Raw genomic sequence first — 23,774 nt, 5'->3', positions numbered from 1 at the left:
AATCACAAGTGGTTAAACCACTAAACTTTACATCCTACTCAATCTCCATCCAGCACTTCCTGTAATTCTAATCCACAATCCTTCTCTTCTCACCTTCCTCTTTGGTCATCAGACAGGTGGAAATACATGACGCTTGCCCAAAACGCTATGCGTATTAGTGGCTTTTGATATTGTATATACTAGCTCTATCTATAAATCCAACATAGTGTTTTTAAATCATCTATGTATGTACTTTTCCTGAATAAAAATTTGAATTTGAATTTGACTGGGTTAAGAAGCCTAGTGTGCAACAAAGTGACAGCTGAAGACTGCGCGATCTAGACATCAAAGCCAGACACCATTTCACTCGCTCCACCTCACATACCCTCTACACGTTTTTTGTTAAACACAGCTTCACATCCGATATGAATTCAATATAGCGGACGCAAAGGCTTCACTCTTGTCAATAACTTTCATTTGCTCGTTCGATTTTGTCCTGTGTTGGTTAGTTTTATTCTCTGACAAATATATGTAAAGTTCAGCTGTGGATCATGAGAATCTTATTGAATGTTGCAGATGGACTTAAGATACCACTAGAGGCTTTTATTGCGCCGGTGGACTTGATACCACATAAGATAACACAAGTATATTGGAAATGGGGGAATGCAGAATGCCTATTGGCTCATACGAGCCAGTTCCTATTTATATCTACCCAAACCCAAGCATATACATGTTAATGACATGTATATGGTTAAGGAAGCAATTATACATTTGTTTTCATTAATATTAATTATTGTAGCCAATGTAACAGTAGTTGTATTATCAAATACTAATTGTAGTAGCAGTAGTAGTAAAGAAAGCAATATCAGTAAGAACAGGAGGAGGAGGAATATGGATAATAGAACACAAAAGGATGAAAGTAACAAGATTATTGTAGCAACATGTAGTTGGCAACATCATGTACCGCCACTGTTGCCAGATCCCGTATGCCTGTAAACCTTTGAACTTTCCGATGATATTCGCCCAGTAGTCAATAACAGAATGAGTTTTGCTCATTCAGGCAGATAATATAAATGTTTTAGTGAGTACTAGAGTTTAGATATTAATACTAGCTATGGTTATTCAAATGAGTTTTTGGAACATGCAAAGGAGTTGCTCTATGGTATTCCGATTATTTGTTTTGCTACAAAAATACAATTTATATTTTTGAGAAAGGCGTAAATATACAAACGCACTGTTACAAAAAATATTAAAACCTGTCCTCGGGATCATCAGACGGATGTGACAAATTGTATACGCTAGGCTCTCCAACATGACTGATTTTAACAATTCCAAATACGTACTCATTCAGCACACTGTATACCACATATGTCAGACCGGTTGTGAAATATGCAGTGCCAGCATGGCGTTCTTAAATTTTCAAGCTCCAAAAAGGGTATCATGAGCTAAATATGCTAGTAAGCGCATACCCACCAAACTCAGTTAAATTTATAGTATATAATAAGTTACATGTTATATAATGAAGCCTCTATATAGTTGCATATAATTCCCGCTGTCGGGGGCAGGAAACCTGTACTTAGACCAATTACTGAGCTAGTTGCCTTACTCCCGAGTCTATCTACTGCTAGGTGAACAGTCGCATGAGGTGAAAGGAAATTTTCCTTAATTTCTGTCCCTTCTGGGAATCTAGTCTGGCTCCTGTGAGCTAACATTCCTGCTTCAATTCAAGTTTCCTTCATCAGCTACTAAGCAAATAAAAATCAAATGCTACAAATATATTCATTTTGATGCTATGTTTGAAAAGTTCAAAGACAAACATACGAGACTAACAAATATTGACTTTAATATACAACACTAAGAGCTGAAATTACTTTGAAGTGGACGAGGAAACCAAACATTGATTTTCGGAAATTGAGAGATTAATATGAACGACTATTTAAGAATATCCCACATTCGCTCTAAAATGTTTTCTGTCTTTCTAAATCAGGAGTTAAAATAAGATGTGTAGGACAAAAAATTTGAGTCTAAAATATATCACTGCATACTCATAAATAAGGATTATTTTGTTAGGTATTTTGAAAGATAAGATCTATTTCCATGAGTGAAATTAAACTTGAAATAAGTTTTTTTAAGATTTAAATACACAATAAGAGATGAGGTAGCTCAAGCTATTCTCACCCCGTTCAGTACATACATTATATATGTATATTATATATATATATAAATATATATAATAAATATATATATATATATAATATATATATATATATAATAAATATATATATATATATATATATATAATAAATATATATATATAATAAATATATATATATATATATATATAATAAATATATATATATAATAAATATATATATATATATATAATAAATATATATATATATAATAAATATATATATATATATAATAAATATATATATATATAATAAATATATATATATATATATATATATATATATATATATATATATATATATATATATATATATATATATATATATAAACTGAAAACTCACACCCCAGAAGTGACTCGAACCCATACTGCCAGGAGCACTCTGCAACTGGCGTACAGGACACCTTAACCACTCGACCAACACGACCGGACAAAAGCTAATGGTAGCCGAGGCTATTTCAGCCCGCCCGGCACCATCAGAGTGCCGGCGGGCTGATGGGCAAATAGCCTCGGCTACCATCAACTATTGTCCGGTCGTGTTGGTCGAATGGTTAAGGTGTCCTGTACGCCAGTTGCAGAATGCTCCTGGCAGTATGGGATCGAGTCACTTCTGGGGTGTGAGTTTTCAGTTGCAGTTATCCTGTCATACATAACACTAAATATTTACATAAAAATATAGTTCTGTAAAATAAATAAGCCAACACACTGGAAATGTAGGTGATTATAATTCTAGTCTCAATACTTTCGTCGTGGACTCGATAAGAGTCACAACAAGAGCAGTTCTTGTTGAGACACCTCCAATAACGACGAGAAGGCTGAGGCCATCTCCTCTTAACCCGACCGGTTTATACTCGATCAACTGAGCGAATCCGATATCCAATCACAAGGGCGAAGCTTGAGAATCCGACTCTCAGACACGAACGATAACACCGACAAAGACGACTCTCAGACACGTATATATACACAAACGACTCTCAGCGTTCTGTATATACACAATCAACAATTATTCCATATTTTCGGCTGTCCGTGAAGCGGAATCATTAACCTGCCTACCCACGTTCGGGAGATTAAACTCAGCGCTATTTTTCACGGGAGTAATTTATTCTCATCAATGGTGCTGTGGCCGGGTTTGGAAATTAGAATGCCAACTTGTAATATAATAGAATTGGATCAGCCACCAGGCGGTTGGCTATACTGTTCTGTGTTGATATGTTTGGTTAATAAACACCTGTGTTTATGCTTATATATTTTAATTCTAGCAGACATTGCTGTCTAGGATTGAGTGTCCATGAGTGACGGTTTAGGAGTAACTGTACTGCAGTTACTTGTTCCAACAGTTATTTAAAGGAACTTATTTGTTCCTTCAGCACTTTTACGTTGTTTTAGAGAATCGTATCTTGTTTGATGCACGAGAGAATCTCCGCTGCTTAAAACAAACAAAAATCGCTGCAGATGTTGAATTTGGAAGCGAATCCAATCTCTTTCGAAAATTTTATTTCAGCTGAGAACCTACACCAGCGCCCATTAGGCATCAGCGGGAAAACTATACAAAATTAGAAATTACTAAACAGTAAATTCGTGAGTGAAGGCTAGACACTTAGGGGTAGCAGGGGAGCGGAAGGGAGAACTTCTTAATAATAATAAATCACAGAGAAATAATAATAAACACACAGAAATCACATTAACGTGATATATTAAAGCACAAATCCACAGGAGCCTTGATGAGGGTTCGAACCTACGCTCTGAGTATTACCAGACGCGCTCTAGTCAACTGCACCCCGACATGGTAAAAAAATTGCAACCTGGAGTGTTATTGCACCCATGAGGTTCCGAGGCTTCCACTGAAGTCTGAGTTTTCACACAATTCCCTCCCCCCCCAGCAACCAGGAGGCCTGGTCGACGACCGGGCCGCGGGGACGCTGAGCCCCGGAAGCACCTCAAGGTAGGTAAGGTACCCCCATGCACTCAGGCTCTGTCAACTGGTAGTACCACCTCTAACGCTCCTACTTCAACACAGAGAAATCACATTAACTGGATTATATCACGTTAATACTACCAGAATGAAAGGCAAGGGCCGATACCATACAAGCGCAGCTCACTGAATAAACACACACGCTCCTGGCGAGTGCACCGACAAGGAAACTCAGAGTAGTTAGATTGAAAGGCAACAAGAATACAAGGCCAGTAAGCGGGGCACAAGAGCTAGACCAAACTCTCACGTAAACACAAATAAGTTAGTCCACAGCACGACGCGCCACTGATGACTCAACATCGCTCACGAAGCTTCAACTAGGTATTAAGTTAATTATGTAATTATTAACAGCGTATAGACTATTACGAAGCGTACTGGAAGTTATACAAGGCAACAACTGCCCATCATTACGTTGGTACGCGCCATTAACACCTCAAGTTCAAATTAAGTTCATGTTTATTGAGACAAGAGTAAAAATATATATCAGGGATTGAGTAGCTTAGGCTATTTCTAACCCCCCTAACAGCTCAACTGCTCGTATCCAAGCATCACCACCTGCTCCACTGCCACCACCTGTAACTACCACCTGCATCACCACCAGTGCAGGAGACAGTACGGGCCAGAATCTACAATCGTTACATTGAAAAGCAATATTCCGTCTTCATTATCGATGTAACGACGTGGCAAAACACGAATGAATAAGTGTGAATATCATTCATATAATTAATATCTCTATTAACTGCAGGTATTGCAGCAATGGGTAAATTGGTGTTTATCAAGACCTGAACTTCCCATCTGTGTTTATCAATAATAATGTTGACCTCAGATTTGATTATCCGTTTTAAGTGTTGGAGGTGAACCGTTCGATGTTTAGGGATAACTTCACTGTACCTTGAACCTGCCTATTCCTCTCCACTTATCACAACGTCACAAAAATGATGTACTAAATTCCCCAAACCTAAAAAAAGGACCCAAAAATAGAAAACGGGACATCAGGTCAATTTTGCGAGCTGCTACGCTAAATATCACACCAGTTTTTAACCGTAGTGCTTTCATACGTCAAAATACGATGTATTATGGGTATGTCTTACCGTGTAGGTTTGCCTCTTGAGTTAAGCTGCGTCCTCGTCTATAATTGGATCCCCAGGAAACGACAAGTCAACTGCTCACTTCAATTACATTAACTACACTGATCTCCGGGTCGTTTAGACGGGACCTCACACTAGGGAGTCGAATTTCAATGAGTAAAACGAGACCCCGAGTTAAACAGCTCAGAGCTGTTCACTCCCGCATTGTTCAGCCCGTCCTCCAAACAAAGATCCAAAAGTGATTCCATGCACCCGCCAAACCCCCTGTTTATGAATGAAAAGCGGTTTACACACGACTCACAACTGCTGACGTTCGAACATATCCGGAACAAGTGCTTCACTGACGAATTTTGTAAAATTTTGCAATTTTTTTGTAAAGCTTACACTAAGCTTTACACTAAGCTGCAACGCTATAAATGCTTCACCCACGTACTACAAATACAAATAATCGCCAACAGAACCTAAACACCTAACCTAACCTAACCTAACCTATGTCTATATATACACAATATGCTAATATATTATAATATTAATTTATACTTGAGAAAATTCCCGTTTTGAATGAACAGCGTGTTAAAATTTATGAATGCGTCTGTGGGGTTGACCGCTGAATGTAATGGACTTGAGTCGAGGACGGGTTGCATTGTTTATACGCTAATTGCGACCTCTGCAAGTAGGCTGTAAGGTCGTTAATATATTTTGATACTTTGTATATCTTTATTTAAAATCACATTGTTTCAGCGTTTTAATTTATATTTATTATTATCAATCTTTGAATTTTTAATTATTGTTATTCCTAGCTAATATTTTGTATGTAATTTTGTTCGTATATTTTTAATTGAAGAACTATATTCTCTAGGACGTTTGTATGTTTGCAACTTAAATAAACAATATGTATGCATATCTTATCGCGTTGATGCAACAAATGAATCCAGAGTAGCTAGTTGCTTCTTCCAGCGCCTCAGCGTGATGATCCAGAGACCGTCCGCTGCGTCCTCGGTTCCTGGTCCCGGGTTCTGGGCCACAAGGGAGATGGTGGCCCTCTGGTGTGAAGTATGTGACATAAATATAACAATAATAATAATTCACTGTGTCGGGGGTGAGCCATCCCCAGGACGCAGCCCCACAACGAGCTGACTCCTGAGTACCTATTTACTGCTAGGTGAACAGGAGTATTAGGTGATAGAAAACGAGCCCAACCATTTCTGTCCCTCCCAGAATTCTCGATTGTGAGTCGAGAACGAAGCCAACTGTGCTACCGAGACCCTATGCTACAGCTGTATTCTTGGCACTGCTTGACGTCACTCATCGAGGTGCCAGCGAGTATTTTGATGCCATGCGCCTCACATAATGTAAAAATAGCTTAAAGGTCAGAGGTTAGGGAGACGGGGGGGGGGGGGTCAGAGGTCAGGGAGAGAGTAAGGGGGTCAGGAGGAGAGTAAGGGGAGGTCAGAGAGTCTGATCTCTGGGAGAGAGAGAGAGAGAGAGAGAGAGAGAGAGAGAGAGAGAGAGAGAGAGAGAGAGAGAGAGAGAGAGAGAGAGAGAGAGAGAGAGAGAGAGAGAGAGAGAGAGAGAGAGAGAGAGTGAGAGTTTGCAACAAAGTCTAAACACATGTATTTAATCACATTTTAGTTAACTGACATGCTGTCAATATCAGGTTGAGGCTCAAAGTGTGAATACAAACAAAGTTACTAGATAGATGGATCTGTTGACCTATAAACCATATTGTTTCCCTGGTATGACCTGGACGACACCCACCACACTGCAGCTACCTCGACGACACCCAACACCCACCACACTGCAGCTACCTCGACGACACCCAACACACACCACACTGCAGCTACCTCGACGACACCCAACACACACCACATTGCAGCTACCTCGACGACACCCACCACACTGCAGCTACCTCGACGACACCCAACACCCACCACACTGCAGCTACCTCGACGACACCCAACACCCTCCACACTGCAGCTACCTCGACGACACCCAACACACACCACATTGCAGCTACCTCGACGACACCCACCACACTGCAGCTACCTCGACGACACCCAACACCCACCACACTGCAGAGGAAACAGTCGACTTGACTCAGAACCATCTGGACAGATTAAAAACTGTCTGGGAGTATGGAATAACAACGTAGGAGGTGGGAGAGAGGACCACTACCGTGGGAAGGTGGTGGGAGAGAGGCGTTCTAAGTAGGAGAGAGAGGTTCTACCGTTGCATAAAACAGCTGTAATATACCAGTCACTCCCCGCTCCTGTGCCAGGTAAGTTACGGGCTCACCATAGCCCGTGCTACTTGGAACTTGTTCCGAGTAGCTGAATCTATAACACTAACAACAACCAGTCACTATTGATTTGTAGGATACAAACGCATGACTAAAAGTTCTTGTCACTGTTTTATTGATTACAGGATACAGCGTAGCAACACGCTTGTATTCTTGTCACAACTGTATTGATTACAGGATACAGCCTAACATCACACTTGTGTTTCCACAAATTGCAGCCTTGGTCAAACACACCCATACAAACCTTGGAAATAATATGTGTTTATTGTATAGATTAAACACACATGCTGATGTAATTACCTTTAATACTTCTCGCTCTCTGTTTTATCCTGGCACGAGCGACGTCACTCAATCAGCCTTAACAACTAGCAACAGATAGTCACAAAAGGCAAGCATAATGATATTGGAAATCATAAAGGCTAACTAGGCTACAAGTACACCAATGATTTCCGCTCTTGAGGATACACAAGGGTCAGGATATCAAGCCAGCGTTTAGCAATATCGTTTCATGTATATAATGCTATACTAGCCATATATAAATATATTGATTATGTTTGTGAGGGAAGATAACATCTATTTCAAAAGCTAAAGTGTCTATGTACGTCACAGAAAACATTCAAGTTATACGAGGAGGGTGGAGGTGGGGGGACTCGTAAATATACATTGTAAATATATATTATAAATGTAATAATATATATATATGAACACTTAGCTAATGTCATTTACGTGTATCAAAATATTTTGATAATTCTTTGGTTCTATTTGAGTACTATTAGTAACAATACATAAAACTCTGGTGTCACATTATAAAGCTCTCATGTCAACTGAAAAGGTCTCGTGTCACACTGTAAAGCTCTCTTGCCACATGGTAAAGCTTGGTGTTACACTGTAAAGCTCTCATGTCACACTATAAAGCTCCCGTGTCACACTATAAAGCTCTCATGTCACACTATAAAGTTCTCGTGTTCTATAGTAAAGCTCTCGTGTCGGTCCACCAACAATACAAAAGATGGTACACATGGGTACGTTTCCCACCATTTTTTCCTATTTACACTAAGCTTTATCGAGCTTTTAGAAGAGGTTTCCTTTCGTCTAAGTTTAACTGTTTTATTGTCTCTCCTTGTCTAAAGAGAGACCATCCAAGGCACTTACATGGGTGCCGAGCGAAGATTCATTCTCTCTCTCTCTCTCTCGCCTTCATGTTCCACGAAGTTTAGTGGTTCTCCGCTAAACTTTTAAACGGTTCTCCAGAATCACTTTGCTGGACATCGTGATTCTTTTGCGCGACAACGCATTTTGATAGATCTTTAGCTTCAAAGGTTTCTTGTGGGTTTGCGCTTGAGGTTGGCACCTACACACCTCTGTGAATACGTTGCTTGAAGTGACAAGAGTATGTTTTGAGAAACCCCACTTGTGTCTTCAATCGTAAGGGGTTAGAAACCCTTTAGTGACCTCGATCATAAGGGATTAGAAAATATTTGGCGACTTCGATCCTAAGGGAGTCCGAAACCCTCAGGTGACTTCGATCATAACGGGTCAGTAACCATCTGGTGTACTCGGTTCCAAGGGGGCAGGAACCTTCTGGTGATTTCGATGCTAAGGGGTCCACTTCCAGGAGTGAAAAATGCTGCCCCACATACAGTACCCAGGTAGCACAATGTACAAAAAGTCGAGGCTACAGCACAAGACTTAAAGAGTCCTCACTGTTAGGGACAATCTGACGAGGATATGGCTTAATCTCAGAAGGTGTTGAGGCGAGGCTTCCTACCGTCCCCGCTCGAGTGCGCGGGAGAGCTTGTCAGACTTCGACTCTGGCACCTCGTAGCTGGCTGCTGCTGCGTTTGATCGAGCTGAGGGTCGGAGCCACAAGGCGTGTGGGCGTGGAGTGGGCGTGGAACCACTGGCTGGATGTTTCTGAAGAACTGCAAGAGGCGTTCACTCTTTGGGGAGGGAGTCAGCGATCTGGAACATTAGATTACAATTCAGATTCAGTGGTTATAAGGAATAATTGTCTTTCACTTAATATTTGGTTGCATCTAAGAACTTCATGGAAAACATGACCTATGTCTGGGGTCTTGATGCTAGTAGAAAAGCTGAGAGTAACTGCCCTTCTGTTACAATAAGTTTAGCATATAAAAAGGACCAAACGCGGCTTTAGGAAAATTATATTACCTTATTATACTGTGTGAACAATGTTTAACACTAAACATGTTTTCTGAAAGCTGGAATTTTACACTTCCCGTACAAGATAGTGTTAAACACACCGCCAAGGGGGATGAAAGATAACTACAAGATCCCAAGACGTAAAGGTCTTAAGACGTAAAGGCCTCAAGACGTAAAGACCTCAAGGCATCATAAAGGCCTCAAGAATGGCTTAGATTCTCCCAAAATGCGTTAGTTACCCGACATGGTCAGAGTGAAGACCCAGCTTCTTGAGGCAGTCTTCAGGGGAGACTCCACAAGACTCGCACTGTCTCGTCAGTCTATTTTCCGACGGTAGCATCTCTCCCTGCTGCTGTAGGCGCTCCCTGGCTGCTCCCTGGTGAAGGGGGACACCATGTTAGTGAGCATGATGAGATTGGAAAGTTCTGTGGTGAGGTGGAGTAGGAAGAGGATGGGTGTGTGTGTGTGTGTATATACACGTTCTGATGTTTATCATGCTTAAAATAGACGAGTTAATTGGACGTCCAGCAGCTGCTCAGAACTGTAATATCGTCACACAATGGTAATGAACAAAAAATTATTTATTATAGTAATTGTCAGCCGCTCCATCACGTGTTTTTATAGTTCAAACAGTAATATTTTATTATTAGTTATGATATATTTTATCAATGTGTGTTGTCCAATAATTGCCAGCGATGTTGTTGTCGAGCAACTGTTAGGTGCATGTGTATTTTACACTCCAAATTATACGTGGATTTGAAGGTGTTTGGGAACACTGCACGAGGCACTACCAGGATTCACTAAACATATACAAACTTACGAAACCTGTACATCTTTCCTCAACTATGGTTAGGTTTTACTTATTAAATAATTAATTAACCTCGTAGGCGCTTCAAAGTTGCTTGTAACAATTATAACTTTGGGTCAAGAGCGACCTCGTAGAGTTGCGAAGCTTGTAAACTATCTAAGAAAGACTAAGTTGCTCCTGAGCATAGAAAGATGTACAGATTTCGTAAGTGGTGACTTAAATGCTTGATGAATCCTAAAACAGGTTGAAGTGGCAACATATGGTGCTCGTCTCTTAACAGTTTACCCCACATAAACACAACCATTAACTTATAATAACAGTAGTTTTAATGGCTACAAAAATCGAGTTCAAATTTCGCCAATTTAGGCCATGTTATGTTAATACGATTGAATTAGGCATATGGGCTGGCACACACAGTCGTCGCTGGCCAATAGTATATATTGGCCAATGTTTACATATTAGCAATGTTTATATTTTGTCCAATATATAAAAAGGAGGCAGCTCCTGTTTATATTCATCCAAATCTCTGATAATAAATGCAAATAATCTTTCAAATCGTTATGATAAAAAATATTGAATATAACGTATAGAGCAAACAGACGCTTTCAATTTATATAAACAGGTACAAGCAAGGAAAAACAATAATGTATTATATGTGCAATTAACATATATACAGGATCTCTCTGCTTGATGCTCATTTGTTTGGACAAGTTGCCATGTAAACAAACGCTTCTACGTCACCCATCAGCGTGGGACGAACTATTAAAATATTCACCTAGTTCCCAGCAGCACAGGTTCCTGTGTTCGCACTAGAAATATATATATCGCCCCGAGAGGTATACTCCGCTACTCTGTGTATATATAAATATACACACAGGAGAGTATACTTTAGTCCTGGACAATGTTCAGGACTAAAGTATACTTGTTGGTTGGTCAGTAAACTATTGTTGTGGCCTTAATAATCCCCCAGAGGTTGATAAGCCTTAATAATCCCCCAGAGGTTGATAAGCCTTAATAATTCCCCAGAGGTTGATAAGCCTTAATAATGCTCCCAGAGGCTGATAAGCCTTTATATTCCCCCAGAGGTTGATAAGCCTTAAGCCCAACAACAAACGTAAGCCTATCTATTTTAGGTAGAAAATTATGTTTTATTTGTAATGTTAAACCATATTTAGCTTAATTTTATAAGTCAGCTGTGATTAACTTCAGTACGACTATACAAATATATAGCATTTGGAAGGGATATGAAGCCTGGATAGGAGCTGGGATATGAGGACGAGGTTAAGGAACTTAGATGCTTGGGATAGAACTTTCGTTCTACAAAAAAGCGAGGTGGTCGCTTTACACTCGAGGCCAAATGGATCAAATAATCTCTCTCGTTTCCGACAACAGTGAAAGATTGGTGACCTGAAATCCACAGCTTCTCTCCTACCTCACTCTCTGCCTTAAGCAAAATCAAGCCCTCTCTCAGGCTCCTAGCGAGGCTGTATCTCAAGCAAGCTTGGCAGTGCTCCAAGCTGGTCAAGGTTCCATAGAGGGGAAAGGAGGCGTCGACAGCTTGATGTTACTATCATATACTTACAGAACCTACTGACCCAGATATCTGTGTTTACAAAGTGGAGTTAGGTGGAGAACTTACCCTCTCCTGATAAGTTGAACGCGAATCTCAAGCGCTAACTTTAGAAAATGGGGGAAAACTAATTAACTCTTCTCGCTTGGCTCGGGTTGACAACTTCAGCGGAAACTTTAGAAAATGCATTCAAGTAATTATCTTGTCAGCTTGGCCTGGCTTGACCTCCGGCGCACGGAACCAGTTTATCTTTCTTATTATTACAATTGTATCTTAGCATTTGATATGTATACCGGAATGTATGACTTATTATTCAGGGAAGTATATACTGGGAGTTTGCTTTAGTCCTGAACTATGCTTAGTGGGTACTGTTTACTTGCTGATGAGTCAGTAAACTATGTAAGTTAAATTATGGGTTTGAACTGAATTGAATTGAAATAAGTTTATTGAGGTGTAGATTCACAAAGGGATGTAGCTCAAGCTATTCTCACCCCGTTCAGTATAACGTGTTCATATATATATATATATATATATATATATATATATATATATATATATATATATATATATATATATATGTGTGTGTATATCACGAAAATAAACACGTGATTAAGAATGTGACAATGTCAGACCACGGAGGAAAAATGAAACAGGAAATTTCCTTAAGTACTTTCGTATATTAAATACATCTTCAGAAGGTCTGACATTGTCATATATATATATATATATATATATATATATATATATATATATATATATATATATATATATATATATATAAATATATATATATAAGTACGACATATATATATATATATATGTCGTACCTAGTAGCCAGAATGCACTTCTCAGCCTACTATGCAAGGCCCGATTTGCCTAATAAGCCAAGTTTTCCTGAATGAATATATTTTCTCAAATTTTTTTCTTATGAAATGATAAAGCTACTTATTTCATTATGTATGAGGTCAAGTTTTTTTTATTGGAGTTAAAATTAACGTAGATATATGACCGAACCTAACCAACCCTACCTAACCTAACCTAACCTTTCTTTATAGGTTAGGTTAGGTTAGGTAGCCGAAAAGGTTAGGTTAGATTAGGTAGCCGAAAAGGTTAGGTTAGGTAGGTTAGGTAGTCGAAAACCAATTATTTCATGAAAACTTGGCTTATTAGGCAAATCGGGCCTTGCATAGTAGGCTGAGAAGTGCGTTCTGGCTACTAGGTACGACATATATATATATATATATATATATATATATATATATATATATATATATATATATATATATATATATATATATATATACACATCACAAAAAATAAACATATTACCGAACATTCTGAGTGATAAACATATACATGTCTTCCTTTACATATACAGTATGTTACCAGACATACACACAAATACCTGCATGACTAGGTACACAGACTATTTGCAATAGACATTCAGAACAATCTTGGTGGAAAATTCTTATATATCTCCAGAATATCATCAATCTTTCCGTTGTGAGACAGCCAGGCTATTTGTTCAGGAACAGTCGTTATCTCAGTGTTTCTATATACATTAATCAACGGTATGGTCTTTATATTCCCCTCAGAGGTTGATGGGGCGAAGACTAACGGGAGGTAGGAAGGGAGAGAGGTAGGAAGGAAGGAGTGGAGCCATCTGGTCCTCCTTCAGGTGAGTGAGAAGGAGGTCTTGAGTGTGAGTACGAGTCCAGCGGGCCAGGATTCATCTAGCATTTATACATTCACTTACGAAACCCGTACATCTTTCAACAATCATGGCGGCTTTGTTTACATCTATTAAACAGTCTTTGAGCTTCGAAGCATTACGGGGTTATGACAATAAATAGCTTTGGTTGTGGATTCCAAGCTTGTAAACTGTTTAATGCATGCAAACAAAGCCGACTTGATTGTTGGAAGATGTACAGGTTTCGTAAGTGGATTCGTATATGCTCTCTCTTTGTGGTTTGGTGCTTAAGGCCTGTCTGCTTCTGGAGGATCACATACAGCCCCGTTCCTGTGCCAGGTAAGTCCACTACGGGCTCACCATAGCCCGTGCTATTTGTCCCACTCCTGTGCCAGGTAAGTCCACTACGGGCTCACCATAGCCCGTGCTACTTGCCCCGCTCCTGTGCCAGGTAAGTCCACTACGGGCTCACCATAGCCCGTGCTACTGGCCCCGTTCGTGTGCCAGGTAAGTTCACTATGGGCTCACCATAGCCCGTGCTACTTGGAACTTTTGGATCCGTGTAGCTGAATCTAAAACAACAACAACATTCTGGAGGATTATTAAGGCCACCAAAACCGCTTTCTGACCAACCAGTAAACATACTTTTGTTCTGAACTTAGTCCAGGGGCTAAGGTAAACTCGAGTACACATCTCCCGACTTACTTTACAGCTTAACTGTAGGTTATATCTAAGTAAACAACACTTTAAACAATGTCGCTCAGATATGATTGCTTCAAGCGTAGGTTAGACATATATATATGAGTTTGGGTGGATATAAATAGGAAGCAGCCTCGTATGAGGCAATAGGGCTTTTGCTCGTTCATTGGTTCTGGTGTTTTTGTGTAATTATGAAAAGTTTCGTCTGGTAGCATCTGCATATTCTTCCTCCTTTAGTGATTCTTGTTAACATTCTCGCATTCATTATTTGTATATATGAATATATTCCTTATCTATTTACGCTATAATTTTCAATTATTTTCTTTCATTCTATTTTTTCCCTTCTCGTTCTCAAGTCTCCCAGTGTGGTCCTCAGTTCCACTTGCTCGCCTCTCTCGCTGGGACCTCCGCCTCCCGGAACTCTAGGATCAAGACGCCACTCTCTTTCTCCAACTCTTCCTGCTTTGTCTCCCGCCCTCTCCATTCCTCTCTCCCACGGTGCCTCCTGGAATGGAGGGTGCAAGCTCCCACACAGCAGCCGCACGAGGCTGTGTGGTATTGATTCATATCATAGAGGCGTCCCTTACATCTCCCACGGCCTCTGAAGGAGAGAGAGAGAGGAAGAGGAAGAGAGAAGGAAGGGGAAAGAGACATCAAATGAAGTATGTTGGTACAGAGGAAGGGACAATTTGTAGATAGGTAAAATAGACAGTAAGGTAGACGAGAAGAGAGATAGCGAGGAATGACAATAAAGAAAATGGGAAGGCATTTGAAAGGTAAACTGAAGCATCATAACATCACGAGGATGTAGTATTAGCCTTAGGTTGAAGTCCTTGTCTCGCTGCTCGTTCAAGCACATGAAAGATAATCCATTTGATTCCAATCTATTCTAAAAAAAACTATTTACACATTTTTGTCTTGGTTATATTTTCCACCAACTGTAAAAAGTGACATCTTTTGAAAATGAAATGGAATCAGACGCGAAATTGAAACTCGCAAATGGAGAAATTGAATGAGAACAGAAGCGTAAAGTTTCCTCTGAATTTCACGGATGCTGAATGTAATAGTCACCCTTTCCCAGCTTCTTCTACCTCTCACAACACGTCCCAACATGGAGGACACATATGCATATATATACACAAATACATATCCATGTAAATAACTTTTTATATCCCAGAAAACATTTTTTTATCATCATGATGCCTACACCACCCACCGAGTAATTAGTCACGACCCTCGTACTCAGCTCGCTGCTAAATTAATGTACCTTTGAAGACGTCCGCGCCATCTACACTCTGAGAGTAGCACCACGCACAACACACACACGGACTGTTCTGTTTACTCTACTACTGTCAAGTTGAAATTGACTCGAACCCTCGTCACGGACCTTGTGAAAATGATCATTTGAAATATTACGCTATTGTGATTCCAATAAATATGTAACTGAACGTATTTAATATAAATCAAATTATAATATTTTAGTAAGTCTAAACAATTAATGAAAATAAAAATCTAATATTGACAGATTAATCATTTCCAACAAATTACATTTATTTTAATTTAAAAATAAAATATATAAAATAGAAAATTACAGATAACTGGCGCGAACCGAAATAGAGACTACAGAGCAGGGAGCAATGATGCAAAATTAAGGAGAGAAGATGTGGGAAGACTCAACAGCAGCCCGAGGGGGAAGGGTAACTTAGTTATTCTGTGACGCTAATTCCCGACGTCGGGGAGTAACTAGATGATCTAAAATAGTGGCGAAAGCTGAAGGAAGAGGAGGAGGATGAGGTGGAAGAGGAGGATAACGAGAAGGAAGTGGAAGAGGAGAAGAAGGAGGTGGAAGAGGAGAAGGAGGTGGAAGAGGAGAAGGAGGTGGAAGAAGGAGGTACAGTGGGCAATGATGAGGACAAAGGGGCGACTATATATATATACCACTCAAAAGGGATATGAGGATAATAATCCGCGCTAGGACGGAGGGAAGGAATGATGCCCAACCACTTCGACTATCTGGGATCGAACCTGCACAAAAGTCAAGTCGCGCTATACCGACCAGCCAAAGTGTTAAGGTCAAGAGAGGAGGCGAAGAGAGAAAGAGGAAGTAGTAGGAGAGAGGTTGTAACGTCAAGACTGTGAGGTTGTAACGTCAAGACTGTGAGGTTGTAACGTCAAGACTGTGAGGTTGTAACGTCAAGACTGTGAGGTTGTAACGTCAAGACTGTGAGGTTGTAACGTCAAGACTGTGAGGTTGTGACCTCAAGACTGAGGTTGTGACCTCAAGACTGAGGTTGTGACCTCAAGACTGAGGTAGTGACCTCAAGACTGAGGTTGTGACCTCAAGACTGAGGTTGTGACCTCAAGACTGAGGTTGTGACCTCAAGACTGAGGTTGTGACCTCAAGACTGAGGTTGTGACCTCAAGACTGAGGTTGTGACCTCAAGACTGAGGTTGTGACCTCAAGACTGAGGTTGTGACCTCAAGACTGAGGTTGTGACCTCAAGACTGAGGTTGTGACCTCAAGACTGAGATTGTGACCTCAAGACTGAGGTTGTGACCTCAAGACTGAGGTTGTGACCTCAAGACTGAGGTAGTGACCTCAAGACTGAGGTTGTGACCTCAAGACTGAGGTTGTGACCTCAAGACTGAGGTAGTGACCTCAAGACTGAGGTAGTGACCTCAAGACTGAGGTTGTGACCTCAAGACTGAGGTTGTGACCTCAAGACTGAGGTTGTGACCTCAAGACTGTGAGGTTGTGACCTCAAGACTGAGGTTGTGACCTCAAGACTGAGGTAGTGACCTCAAGACTGAGGGTGTGACCTCAAGACTGAGGGTGTGACCTCAAGACTGAGGTAGTGACCTCAAGACTGAGGTAGTGACCTCAAGACTGAGGTAGTGACCTCAAGACTGAGGGTGTGACCTCAAGACTGAGGTAGTGACCTCAAGACTGAGGTTGTGACCTCAAGACTGAGGTTGTGACCTCAAGACTGAGGGTGTGACCTCAAGACTGAGGTTGTGACCTCAAGACTGAGGTTGTGACCTCAAGACTGAGGTAGTGACCTCAAGACTGAGGTAGTGACCTCAAGACTGAGGTAGTGACCTCAAGACTGAGGGTGTGACCTCAAGACTGAGGGTGTGACCTCAAGACTGAGGTTGTGACCTCAAGACTGAGGTAGTGACCTCAAGACTGAGGGTGTGACCTCAAGACTGAGGGTGTGACCTCAAGACTGAGGGTGTGACCTCAAGACTGAGGTAGTGACCTCAAGACTGAGGTAGTGACCTCAAGACTGAGGTAGTGACCTCAAGACTGAGGTAGTGACCTCAAGACACACACGAGACATGAACGACGAGGTCTGGGAAGACTCTGGCGTCGCCTGTGACGACAGTCGCTCCGGCAATGTTTTTGTTATTGTATAATTGAAAACAACAACTCGAAATAAAACTGCAATATTTGAGAGAAGGGAAAGAGATCAATCAGGGGAAAGCGCCAAGCCAGTACGACTATATAGCACTGGGAAGGGGTCAGGATTTGGGATGGGACGGGGAGCAAGGAATGGTGCCCAACCACTTGGTGGACGGTCGGGGATTGAACACCGACCTGCATGACGCGAGACTGTCGCTCTACCGTCCAGCCGAAGTGGATGAGCGAGAGAGAGAGAGAGAGAGAGAGAGAGAGAGAGAGAGAGAGAGAGAGAGAGAGAGAGAGAGAGAGAGAGAGAGAGAGAGAGAGAGAGAGAGAGAGAGAGAGAGAGAGCATAATCATTTGACTCTTCATCTGCATTTAAGTGCTAAAAATCTATCGATTTTTTCACAGGAACGTCCTGGTGTGAGGTGTTGATAAGGAGGAGAAAGGAGAGAAGCAACAGGAGGAGGAGGAGGAGGAGGAGGAGGAGGAGGAGGAGGAGGAGGAGGAGGAGGAGGAGGAGGAGGAGGAGGAGGAAGAGGAGTAAACGAATGACGCGAGACTCTCCAACTAAATTTAGCACTAAAAAGGGCGGACAAATTGACCTGGAAAGTCAAGACTCCAGAAAAAAATATCTCCGGCAACGACCTTTGGCAACGCTGCAAGGAAAGATCTTCAAGGTAAAGAACACAACAGTCTTGTTTGTGCAGGATGGAACCAAGTTGCCCGCCAACACCTGCATCGTAGGTGTTGCAGGTGTTGCATGACACACAGGAACCTGTACATTAGTTGACTGACAGTTGAGAGGCGGGACCAAAGAGCCAGAGCTCAACCCCCGCAAGCACAATTAGGTAAGTAACTAGGTAAGTCCACGCACACACACTGTGGGCCAGGGGGGGGGGGGGGGAGGGGGGAGTAGCAGCACAATGGTTTCAAAGGCATTGTAATGGCCAGTTCACCTTGCAATTAGAGATGTTGTCACTTCATAACATGTGAGGTTCAATGACGGGCCATTGTTCTGAAGGGTGAGTGAATTCACTGTTGATTTATGCTTGAACGTTTACGATGTACTCTCCCTGTAGGGACACGGGGGCTACACTCGGGGGTCCCAGAGTGTAGGGACACGGGGGCTACACTCGGGGGTCCCAGAGTGTAGGGACACGGGGGCTACACTCGGGGGTCCCAGAGTGTAGGGACACAGGGAGCTACACTCGGGGGTCCCAGAGTGTAGGGACACAGGGGGCTACACTCGGGGGTCCCAGAGTTTAGGGACACAGGGGGCTACACTCGGGGGTCCCAGAGTGTAGGGACACAGGGGGCTACACTCGGGGGTCCCAGAGTGTAGGGACACAGGGGGCTACACTCGGGGGTCCCAGAGTGTAGGGACACAGGGGGCTACACTCGGTGGTCCCAGAGTGTAGGGACACAGGGAGTTACACTCGGGGGTCCCAGAGTGTAGGGACACAGGGAGCTACACTCGGGGGTCCCAGAGTGTAGAGACACAGGGAGCTACACTCGGTGGTCCCAGAGTGTAGGGACACAGGGGGCTACACTCTTGGGTCCCAGAGTGTAGGGACACAGGGGGCTACACTCGGGGGTCCCAGAGTGTAGAGACACAGGGGGCTACACTCGGGCCCAGAGTGTAGAGACACAGGGGGCTACACTCGGGGGTCCCAGAGTGTAGAGACACAGGGGGCTACACCCGTGGTTCCCAGCCAGAAGCTGCACTGCTCTCTTTATCCCCACAAACAAAGACACTAATTTAATTATAATAAAAAAAAGACTAATCTGAAGATGGTTTTGATAACACAGAACAACACAAAAATTAAGCTAAAGAGGAACAACACAACGGGAGAAAAACTATTCACAGTGCTCTATACTGCCTCGTTAAGCCTCCACCAAAGATAATCCCTCTCTGCTGAGATGCTAAATTGTTGCCTCTTCCAGATGTAGACACATTTGTCTTGTGAGAGAAGGAGTGAGAGAGAGAGAGAACATGGGGAGGAACACGAGGAGGCAATGAGTGAGTGAATGGGGGAAGAAAGTGAGGAGGCGTTAGAGATGAGAGGGAGGTGAGTGAGGATGCTGGTAAGTGGGTGATCAGGATGGGAGATGAATGAGGAGACGGAGATGAGTCGGGAGGCTGGGAGACCTCAGATGTAGGAATATTCGTGTGCTGGGATGGGAAAGGTGGGGGGGGGGGGGGTAGTCGTGGGGGAGGGGAGGGGGAGGGGAGGGGGAGGGGAGGGGGAGGGGGGAGGGGGAGGGGGAGGGGTGGGGAAGGGGAAGTTGAGTGAATGAATAATAAACAAACCTAATTTTTTTTTTGCGTCTCAGGTTCTCTCATTAAATTTATAAAACAAAAACTCATTGCGTTTGGTTATATTTTTAGACAGTTACAGTTTGAGTACACACACACGCACGCACACACACACACACACACACACACACACACACACACACACACACACACACACACACACACACGCACACGCACACGCACACGCACATACACACACACACACACACATTCAAGACAAGATCACCACATTCAAGATTCTGAAAGGAATCGACAGGATAGATAAAGACAGGCTATTTAACACAAGGGGAACACGCACTAGGGGACACAGGTGGAAACTGAGTGCCCAAATGAGCCACAGAGATATTAGAAAGAACTTTTTTAGTGTCAGAGTGGTTGACAAATGGAATGCATTAGGCAGTGATGTAGTGGAGGCTGACTCCATACACAGTTTCAAGTGTAGATATGATAGAGCCCAGTAGGCTCAGGAATCTGTACACCTGTTGATTGACAGTTGAGAGGCGGGACCAAAGAGCCAGAGCTCAACCCCCGCAAGCACAACTAGGTGAGTACAACTAGGTGAGTACACTCGCCGTACCAAGTATTCATCTCTTTGATAATAACATTACGGACAAATAAGCGTCTTACAGCACAATGGTCTACGCTCGCGACTCACAACCGAGGGATATAGGGTTGAATCCCAGGGCCAACGGATGGGGGACGTTTACTTTCACCTGATGTATCTGTTCATCTTGTAGTAAAATAGGTACCGGGGAGTTAGGCAGCTATTGTGGGTTGCATCCCGGGGGGAGGGTCAGTAGTTGACCTAGGAAGGGGGGGAAGGGGTGGGTGGGTGGGGAGGGGGGGACGTCGATAAGCCTAAGAGCAGACTTCCTGTCCTCAGCACCGGGAAATTAACAACTCTGCAGAACACAAGGTACCAGACCATCATGCTAAAACGAAAGTACTTATAGTAAGTACTTATGGTAAGTATTTGGTGGAAAGTACCAATATGTCAGCCCATCTTCTTGTTTTGGAAGTACTTAATAGTAACGGTGAGGACCATAGTGCATGTACCGACGTACAACGCAATTAGAAAGTAGAACTCTGCACTATTGAGTTGGACAAACAGGAAATCTATTTTCTTCTTATGTTGCAAAGACAAGCTGAACTAATTTGATTTTTAGTTATATTATTTTAAACTAACCTAGCCTTCCTAGGCCTAATGCACGATATCTGAGGCCCTAATATAGTACACATGTGTACTATATTAGGCCTAGGTATATTTAAGTTTAGTTCATATTATAAAGTTAGCAGTACAAAAAGTGGTATACTGGCGGTCCATCACTATATACACAGCACTATATATACTGGTACTCCCCAACAAATAGTTACTGTGTGTAGTACTGTCATATCAAGCGGATGGGCTGAGCATAGCCTTGTGATATCTTTACACCTTGTGATAACACCTTGTTATCACAAGGTGTAAACGTGTCATCAACGTCATAAACGACCTGCGCGAAGCGCTGCGCGTACTAGTGGCTTTACAAGAATGTAAACACATCAATGCTATGTACTCACACAAAGCCAATGTACCTTCTTGTATATATATATATATATATATATATATATATATATATATATATATATATATATATATATATATATATATATATATATATAAACACAAAAGGAAGGTGGGTGGTAGGAGAAAAGCACACAGAAACTGTATTGGAGGCTTGGTCGACGACCGGGCCGCGGGGACGCTAAGCCCCGGAAGCACCTCAAGGAGGGGGACCTAAACATTCCCTCTAATGCATTATGAGTGAGTTCCTCCGAGGCTAAGGGTCCCCTTCTTCCAGCCAGAGGTAGTACTCCTTTCCATATAAATAAATAATAAAATAAACTTTGTGTTAGGTGGTGGTGCTGCTGGTGGCCCAGAGCCTCACCTGGTTCCTGGAGGCGATGTCTTGAATGGTGTTGGCGCCGTGGGCTGAGAGGCCAAGACTGAGGACCAGGGCGTCGCCGGTGGAAGGTTTCCTTTCCGTGAAGACCACCGTGTGGAAAGGCACTCGCTGCCTCCTGTAGGAGACCTCCTGCGGGCTGGCGTTCAGGAGTCCCTGCACGTAATTCCTGGAGGAGGTGGAGCGAGAGCCCTGCCAACTTGCTGAGAAGGAGAATAGGGGTGCAGGGGATTACCATGGTGTCAGTCGACCGAAATGGGACATTAAACCTACATAGGGGACAAGGTCACCAGGTCATGCAGCTGGAGAGGTGAGTCATTGATTGATTGATGAAGATTAAGCCACCCAAAAGGTGGCACGGGCATGAATAGCCCGTAAGTGAGCCTTTTGAGCCATTACCAGTATCAATAGATGATACTGGAGATCTGTGGAGGTGCACCCTGCATGACGGGAAATGTCTCCCGTCCAGATCAGTCAGTATACACGTGGAAGACAAGTGTAGGGGACTGAACACCTTCCAACACAACTCTTCAAACCCAGAGTGAATGGTCGATGGTCTTTTTATATATTTTCTTTGTTTTTTTTCGAAAAGCCCAACGAAAAAAAAAAAAAAATTGGGCTTTTCGAATCCTCATCGTCGTCTAATCGCCCTTTGTATAACCACCAAACAAATTATCACCACTTTCATCGTTCCTGCCTCTCCCCTCCCCTTCCTCCCCTGGCTCTGCCTAATCAATTCTAAAGGTTAATTAACCCTTTGATATATTTGGTCCCTTTATGGGAACTGTGGAACGCATAAATTGGTAAATACTTCATTTCAGCCACCTGGACTGGTCGGTAGAGCAACGGTCTCGCTTCTTGCAGGTTCATGTTCGATCCCCAAACGTCCAAGTGGTTGAGTATCGTTCCTTTCCTCTATCCTTCTATCCCAGCAGCTATCCTGTCCTAGTATTCCTTCCATGTGCTATATAGTCATCCTGGTTCACCCCTTTTCTCATACGGGCTCACCATAGCCCGTGCTACTTGGAACTTGTTCGGAGTAGCTGAATCTATTACAACAACAACCCCTTTTCTCCATAATTTCCTCTCATTCTAATCATTCGATTGAACTCTTTTCGTAACTTCTCTGTCAACTTCTCTACATTCACCAAATCTTACTGAAGTCATAAATACTCATAAACCGGCTAAGACGGAAACAAGAAACAAGTAACACTTAGCGGGCCAGCCAGAGGTTCAGGACCCGAGCGGGAATATCCCTGAAAGGACCATTTGGTCCGGGAGACATCTCCCGTCACGCAGGGTGCAGTCGCACCTCCACAGATCTCCAGTATCAGCTAATGATACTGGTAATGGCTCAAAAGGACCACCACTTACGGGCTATTCATGCCCGTGCCACCTTTTGGGTGGCTTAATCTTCATCAATCAATCAATCCCTGAAAGAAAAAATATCTTGCATCTTACGAGGGTGAACTAACTGATATCCCGAATTGATCCCAACAAGCCATCAACTTGCCATTACCGGAACCGATATTCATCAAGTCCAACTGCCAATCAAACCCAACAGCGCATGTACGTCTTCCGGCAATCAACAAGAGAGGCCGTAGTCCATTAACTAATGAAGCCCATCGCCACTATACACTGTTCTGGCA

At 42.5% G+C, this 23,774-nt stretch overlaps 1 protein-coding gene across 3 annotated transcripts in view; it reads right to left on the bottom strand.

The window, feature by feature from the left end:
• Window positions 1–7,621: 7,621 nt before the first annotated feature.
• LOC123756811 (uncharacterized) overlaps window positions 7,622–23,774 on the bottom strand; it is a 42,051-nt gene continuing 25,898 nt past the window's right edge. For all 3 annotated transcript variants that reach the window (XM_069331923.1, XM_045740175.2, XM_045740173.2), the window contains exons 3-5: window positions 22,111–22,328; window positions 9,932–10,068; window positions 7,622–9,491 (exon numbers count right to left, since the gene is read on the bottom strand). In XM_069331923.1, coding sequence (XP_069188024.1) covers window positions 9,269–9,491; window positions 9,932–10,068; window positions 22,111–22,328 — 578 coding nt within the window. In that variant the 3' untranslated portion in view covers window positions 7,622–9,268. The remainder of the gene's footprint in view (window positions 9,492–9,931; window positions 10,069–22,110; window positions 22,329–23,774) is intronic.

Source organism: Procambarus clarkii, chromosome 26 (assembly GCF_040958095.1).
Source record: "Procambarus clarkii isolate CNS0578487 chromosome 26, FALCON_Pclarkii_2.0, whole genome shotgun sequence".
NCBI lineage: Eukaryota > Metazoa > Arthropoda > Malacostraca > Decapoda > Cambaridae > Procambarus > Procambarus clarkii.
This window is presented reverse-complemented; position numbering and strand designations above follow the sequence as displayed.